The sequence below is a fragment of the Ovis canadensis genome, chromosome 16 (assembly GCF_042477335.2).
Source record: "Ovis canadensis isolate MfBH-ARS-UI-01 breed Bighorn chromosome 16, ARS-UI_OviCan_v2, whole genome shotgun sequence".
NCBI lineage: Eukaryota > Metazoa > Chordata > Mammalia > Artiodactyla > Bovidae > Ovis > Ovis canadensis.
In genome coordinates this window covers 67,268,005-67,276,102 of record NC_091260.1, presented here as the reverse complement: position 1 = coordinate 67,276,102, position 8,098 = coordinate 67,268,005, and the positions used below count along the sequence as shown (strand labels likewise).

The following is an 8,098-nucleotide window of genomic DNA, read 5'->3' as shown; positions in this document are numbered from 1 at the left end:
ATCTCAAGTCCACCCAAAAAGGTGGAAAAAGGTCATGATTACCTTCACCACCACATGATTATCAGTGTACCACCCCTAGAAATCAGTCACAAGTGATTTGAAACTTTTTGTTTAGTTTTGCTTTTGAAAAGAAATCACAAGATATTGAAACAAATATCATTGTTTGGCTTAATTCAGGTATTCTTCATTAAACAGTACACAGACTTTATTGAGCGATTGAAAATATACACAAGGAACAATAGCTTTTTCTCTGATTTTTTTTCTTTTTTTTTAAATTTTACTTTCTTCCCTTTAAATAACCCAGTTTTCAATCATGAAAAGGGCACTTGTTTCTACAGTAGCTGTGCTCTGCTTGTTCAGTTCCAAGTACTGTTTCCAAGCTTCTTCCTTGCCATTGGTGAGGTTACATCTCCATTTGCTCAGTAAGCAAATTCTAGAAGGTTGCAAGGATTGACCCCCTAAGTTGTTCTTTCAGATTCTATTTCTCCATAGAGTTCAGCTAATTTTTTAAACTCGGGCCCCCAGTCTCCAAGGTACTGATAATCCTGGTCTGATTGAGTAGTTGCTGAATCCAGGGAGCTGATGGATCCAGCTTCTGATCTCTGACCCTCGTAGGCGTAAGTCTGCAGAGAGTCATAAGGAGGGACGCTGGGGTCTAGGTCGGCTTCCGCTAGTCTTTGCTTAATAAATTCCTGAACATCTATACTTTCCAGGGTGGACAATGTTTGGTGCCTGGGGGTAAGTTTCACTTCCGGTCTGATATCTCTGCGGTACTTGAGCTCCTCAGCAGCAGATGGATTCCTCAAGGCGGTGATGTCAAAGGCCTCCGTGTCTTCCTCGCCGCCCCCCTCATCATCATAGGTGACCACATTTTCCCGCACGTCCTCCTCTGAAATGATCAGGGGCTCTTTTTTGCTGCGTCTCAGGGTGATGAAAAGTACAACAATAGCTAAGCAAAAACAGAAAGAGGATGAAAAGTTAGAGAAAAGAACATCAGCAAGTTCCAACCATTCTCATCAGCTTTGTTTCATTTGGGCTTACATTGTGATCTCTGCACTCTCAGAATACCACTGCAAGAATTTTTAATATCCCGAAGAATGTAGAAAATGATTATCCCTACAAAGCAAAGGAAATAGTTGATCTGGTGAACGCCATGATATTCTCATTTGCCAGGCTATGCTTTCAGGAATCCTGACTTGTGTTTAAGTCTAACCACTCATTGTTTACACTGAGGGGAATAGATGATGGAAAAGCAATATGAAATTCTGACTGGAAAAATTATTGTGTGTTGGGGTCAATCTATAGATATTAATTCATCTAACGATGCATACACTAAAAGCAGGGTATTTTAAGTTTTTGTAAAACAGGAAGAAGGAGCCCCTATCTTTAACCCTTTTTGATTCTGTGTAGAAATAAAAGCAGGAATATTTTACATGGTTCATCTCTTTTGTCCATTATCCTTGAGAATGACATTATCAGGTATTAATTATTGCATTTAAATATCAGATTGCAAAATATGTTTAAGTTAATGTAGAAATATTTCCATTTACACAATGCTCTTTACATAATATTTTTATTTAATGCTCAAAATAGAGCTGGGATTTCCTCATTTTTAAAATGAAGAAACTGAGACTCAGGAAAAATTGCATGAGTAAGTACTGTGTAACTTTAGGTCATACAAATGGTGGGTGGAAAAGTTTGGGCTCTAGTTTATTACTTTTCACACTAAAAGTGATGATGTTTCCATTGACATATTCAACTTTACTATTTTAAAAATATAGAACTGAGTGATCTGCTGGATGTGTGTCTTAGGGAAATTTTTCCAAATACACTGAATAGTTTCTTATTACCAGTAGTGTTGTAGCCACTGGGTAAACTGATAGAAATATATCCTGGGTATTTTACCTTGGTCCTTCTTTCATTACTTCAAATTATTCAGTTGGATGCTATTAAACCATTACTAAACAGAATTATCTCATTTTACTCTTTGTCATTAGGCCCAAGGTCTTTTACTTCATCTCTACAGACTGTTTTCTTCTTGGTTAGCTGATATTCTACATTTTATTATGAGAATTATTAGGTTCACTATTATTTTAAATATCACAATATGATAATCAGAGAAATATATTCAAATGGAATGTAGGATTACTAGATTTAATAAATAATTCAGGACACCCAACTAAATGTGAATTTCAGATGGATAACAACAAAAATATACTATAACATGAGATGAAATAAAAATACATGTATAATGTATGTATATGTGTATACATAAACAATATATATAGTGTGTATACATATGCACATACATATATATGTATGTATAATCAATTATATCCAAAGCAATATGGATATGTTTTATGGAAACATTAAAATATATATAAAATATGGGTTTATCTCACTATTAAGCATGGGGAATATTTTTGCCTATAATTTAAATATGAAAGTGAAAGTTTTAGGCACTCAGTTATTTCTGACTGTTTGTCACCTCCATGGACTGTAGCTTGCCAGGCTCCTCTGTCCATGGGATTCTACAGGCAAGAATATTGGAGTGGGTTGCTATTCCCTTCTCCAGCGAATCTTTCTGACCCAGGGATCAAATTTTGGTCTCCTGCATTGCAGGCAGATTCTTCACTGTCTGAACAATCAGGGAATATATATATTATATATTAATATATAGTATATAATATATATTAATATACTATATATTAATACATCTTTATATATATATATATATATATATATATATATATATATATATATAAAAACATGTACATGGGAGAAGGCAATGGCACCCCACTCCAGTACTCTTGCCTGGAAAATCCCATGGATGGAGGAGCCTGGTGGGCTGCAGTCCATGGGGTCATGAAGAGTCAGACATGACTAAGTGACTTCACTTTCACTTTTCACTTTCATGCACTGGAGAAGGAAATGGCAACCCACTCCAGTGTTCTTGCCTGGAGAATCCCAGGGACGGGGGAGCCTGGTGGGCTGCCATCTCTGGGATCGCACAGAGTCAGACACAACTGAAGCGACTTAGCAGCAAACATGCACATATACATACATATATGTGAATATACATAGCATAAGTATGTCTTGTTTAATATATCTGGAGATGTGTAAGTGCATACATATACACACATGCATAAATACCTATAGATCTATAATTTTATACAGATTTCACACTTTTATGCTGTATTTTGTCTATCTTTATATATGTATATTATATTTTATTTGGAAATCCTGATTATATGTAAGCTTTAATAAATGATCATAGAGCAAACAAATAGCAGGTTAGCTATCTTCTGATAAAAACATACCTGACACCCTAGATACAATCCTTCTATACCTCCCTTCCCCTCTAAAAAGTAACTTCTATTCTTCATTTTGTTATTATTTCCTTGCTTGTCTTCATACAGTTTAAACCCTTTTTATGATAGCCCTAAACTAGATAAGTGTTACTGCACTGAACTAGATATCATACTGGGTACATGCTTTGAAGTCTTGAAAATATGGAGAGGAAAAGGAATAGGTATTCAAGCCAGAAGTAGATAGGATAATTACTAGAGGGAGGTCTACCATATGTGGAAAGAGAGGGTCACAATACTGGGAGGAAACTAATTTTGCAAAGAGGCAGGTGGAAGACTGTGGGAATGAAGAAAAAGAAAAAAAAGACAAAACATCTTTATGGAGAGTCAAGGAATCATCTGGAAATGTAAGGAGTAAAAGGATACTGACTGGGTAATGTGAAAATGCAATGGGGAAATTAGAGTTGACATGGTAGAGCTTTGATTATTATTTGAAATAGAGTGATCACAGAAAAGGCTGGAAATGAAATGCTGATTCTACATATGACCCGGCTTCATAAATGCTCTGTTACAGAGTACAATATGTTTCTATTCACATGATTATTCTTTTTGCTGAATGCCATCAGTAAGTATTTGATATCTCACTATGTATTTTAGTATAAATTCAGCCAATAGCTTTTAAACTCAGTAGCCCAAGCAGAATCCTCAAGTAACATACTTAATTCTATCCAGAGGTTTATATTTATCATCCACCATATAGTTCTACTCATCATTATAGTTAAGTGAGTAGGCTGTTCTAGATTAAAATATCTATTGATAGTTCTACACACTGCCTAATTTATTATAATAAAATTTCTTAGTGTTTTCAATAAATCAAGCTATTTCTCTGTATGTTGAAATGGTTGATGATGGATGTCAAGGGACTTTATGTGATAGATAACAGGGAGAATGTGATCAATACTATTACCAAAGTATGGAGGTAATATACATCCTTTACTAATACTAGTGTTCTATTTGCCTAATGAAACATATTTGATAATGCTGGATTTATTGTTATGACAGCTTCTAGTTGCTTAAAAAGCTATCCCTGACTTATATGGGTTGATTCAAAATATATATGCTAGTTAAATTTGAATGTACAGTTTTACATCTATTTCTTTCTAGGCAGAGAGTTACTAGGCAGAGACAAATGATTCCTAGATTTGTTGCATACCTATTTATTATAAAGATCAATATATAATTAGCCATACAATCTGGAACACTTTTTGAGGGTGGAAAGGGATTTTACTTATAATTACACCAGAATATCAGGACAAATATAGACATATAGTCCCTTTGAAAGTGAAAGTGTGAGTCTCTCAGTCTTGTCTGACTCTTTGTTGACCCCATGAACTGTAGCTTGCCAGGCTCCTCTGTCCATGGAATTCTCCAGGCAAGAATACTGCTGTAGGTAGCCATCCCCTTCTCCACGGGATCTTCCCCACCCAGGGATCAAACTCAGGTCTCCTGCATTACAGGAAGGTTCTTTACCGTCTGAGCCACACTGTACTCATTAGCGAAACAGTCATGTGTGCATGCTCAGCCGCTTCAGTCATGTCCAACTCTGTGAGACACTATGAACTGTAGCCCACCAGGCTCCTCTGGCCATGGGGTTCTCCAGGCAAGAATACTGGAGTGGGCTACCGTGCCCCTCTCCAGGGGATCTTCCCCACCCAGGATTGAACCCACATCTCTTTACATCTCCTGCATTGGCAGGTGGGTTCTTTAGCACTAGCGCCACCTGGGATAGTCAGTGGCAAATTTAAATCAACACAGAGAATGTGGATGCAGAGAAGAACGTGGAAGGTACATTCCTAATGACTTTCTTTACGCTCATGTTTGTTTAGTAGATGTTCCTGGAGCAGATGGCACACAACAGATACTCCATAAACAATTCTTATGTGGATTAACAAACGAATGATATTTCTGAGAGTGACAATGTGATGCTGGGTTAATTAAGTCTTCATAAATAATAATTGTCTCACTAGAAAAATAATTTTTAAATACTTTAAAAATCAGCTTACTGTTCCTAAAAATTCCAAACACCTAATTTTGCTTGAAAGTATTTCTTAAAGTGCTTCCCCACAATCGCAAGGCCAAATTTATTTAAAGAGAATGAGTGAAGATAATAATCATATTTGAAAGTTAAACCCAATTTTAAAAATGGCAAGCAAGTAATATATTTGAATTAGTCCCTCACAGTATATCAAACTATAGATGTATAACAGGGTAGCACTTCTTTCAGTGGTTCATCTGAGAAAATATACTATGATAGAGCTACGGAGTTGCTAAAAAAGAGAAAGAGAGATAGAGAGCTTGTCCTCTGTTCAAATTATATTATAAATAATTTCTGGTATTTTGCAGCTTAGTTATATGAACTGGAATGAAATGAATAAATTGTAGTATTTTTAGATGTCTTTATTCTGATGAATATTTTATTCTTGGTTAGTGTATTTCTTTTTCTTTTCTTCTCATTAAGCGTGACCATAATTTTAATCCTACATGATTCATTTCATTTAAGAAAATTAAAGTGAATATCATTATTTTATTCATAAAGAGGTTCAAATTTGTGGAAAGTTTTCTCTTTGTTTTCCTCTATATTATATTTACTTACTCATATAATCTTTCCAGTACCCGGAGTACTAAGGGGGTTTGAATTTTCATAACTTAACTGACATACAACTTACATTTGAATAAATTATGTATTGACTCCTAACATACCCCCCAAATACTTTTCATAGCAGATATTTTTACCCCTAAATATCACTTGATTTGTTCTTTTATATCATCATATGTTAGCACTAAATTTGGTAGGATGAAGTGGCCCAAGTCAGGGAGATTATTTTTATTAGCTTCTGTAGCCATAATTGGTAATGACACTTCTCACTGCAAGTTATTTTTTCACGCCCAGGGGAATCCATAAAGTCATTCACAATAACTCTGATGACAAACAGGTTTGACATTTATCTTCTCATCAATTTCACTTCCTCTCCTAGGCCCTCACTCTCTTCTCACCACATCCACCTTAATTTCCATGCAGGAGGAAATCTATATCCCCAAATACGAGCAAACTACTTGGTGAATTAATCTAAGTCAGCTGATTATATGTGATGTGTGGACTATGAAGGTAGCTGGAAGAAGTCTGTTTTGGATCCTGATTAAATAATCCCTTGCCCTGGTTTGCTCTACCCACAGTTCTGCACCCTCTGACAAGTAATGGAGTGGGTTGGGAAAGAGATGTCAGATGCCCAGGAGAGGAGGGGAATTCCAAGGACCCCATTTTCTAGCACCAAACTGACTGCATCATGATGGTTCACTGTAAATTCTTTCCTATCCATTCCTTAAAAGGGATCTGAAAAGTTAATCCTGACAAAACACAGCTCACAAGGTGTACATTTGGCACTTAAAGTTAAAAGCATCATTTTCTAGTAATCAATGTATACATAGATGAGGTCTACCAAACTGCAAAATATTGAATAATATCTAGCCTATAATAAAACATAAATAAGCAACACATAATTTTACAGATGACTGTAAGGTTATTCTAGTTGAAACTTCATTTTCATAGATTCAGAAATAGAAGCAAAAAGACTTTGTGGGTCTTGAGATCACACAGTTAATTAGTGGCAAAACTAGGGCTGAATTTCCACTATCACAGTCATGTTCACAAAGAGCTACTAAGTGAAACATTTCAGTATCAAAATATTAGTTTCATGATTTATTTAGTTGTTGAGGTTGAATGCAAATTCAGAATTAAAAGTTCTAAAATAAAGTATTGCTGCCTCTGATATTGTTGATATTTTTCTTGCAGCCTATGAACTCACATATTAGCCAATGCTATTTCAAAATTACAAATGTCTACATTTCAAGTTTGTGGGCCAGATATTTTCTCAGTAACAATATATGCCCTTACAGTGCCAAGAAAAATATAAATTACATTAAAATAATGATTACTTAAACCCAAGCTTAAGAAATTCTGCAACTTTTGAATTATAGTGTAAAGACATTTGATTTCAAAAAAATTGAAGGAGCAAATGTACATTTGTACATTATCAAATGTAACCTTTGTTTCATTAGCCCTGATGTATATCATAATTTTTAGAAATGTTCTCTTATTTACCTCAAAGAGTGGGAAAAGTCATAAAGTCAATTAAACAAATTTATTGTTTCATGAAATAATAAAATGTCATTTTATGTAATATAGGGGCTTCTCTGATAGCTCAGATGGTAACAAGTCCTCCTGCAATGTAGGAGACCCCAGTTCAAGTCCTGGGTTGGGAAGGTCCGCTGGAGAAAGGATAGGCTACCCACTCCAGTATTCTTGGGCTTCCCTTGTGGCTCAGCTGGTAAAGAATATTATATTATGTAATATACTTAAATGTACCTTACATTGATATCTGTCAGTTTTAAAGGTTTTAATCTTAGTATGCAAAATAATTTTCTGATGATAAATGAAAATAAAAGCCAAAGGTAACAGGCTTCCACCACTGAAATATCTTTCAGAATAAGGACTTGGAAGAACTTATATTAATGTCAGAGTGTTCTTTTTTTTTTTTTTTCTTTAATTGAAGCATAGTTGACTTACAAAAAGTCACTGAGTTCTATTCTTTGTAGTTTCAGTTAGGAAATCTAGAGGGTTCAATGTTTGTAGCTGTTTATTCTTTGGTTTTTTTTTTTTTTTTGCTTGTTGTTTTTGAAAAATACCATATGATATCACTTATATGTGAACTATAAAATATGGCACAAATGGC

At 35.0% G+C, this 8,098-nt stretch overlaps 1 protein-coding gene across 3 annotated transcripts in view; it reads right to left on the bottom strand.

The window, feature by feature from the left end:
• Window positions 1-254: 254 nt before the first annotated feature.
• The window catches only part of CDH18 (cadherin 18), a 1,279,339-nt gene continuing 1,271,495 nt past the window's right edge, over window positions 255-8,098 (bottom strand). For all 3 annotated transcript variants that reach the window (XM_069556587.1, XM_069556586.1, XM_069556588.1), the window contains one exon: window positions 255-949. In XM_069556587.1, the coding sequence (XP_069412688.1) occupies window positions 459-949 (491 nt within the window). In that variant the 3' untranslated portion in view covers window positions 255-458. The remainder of the gene's footprint in view (window positions 950-8,098) is intronic.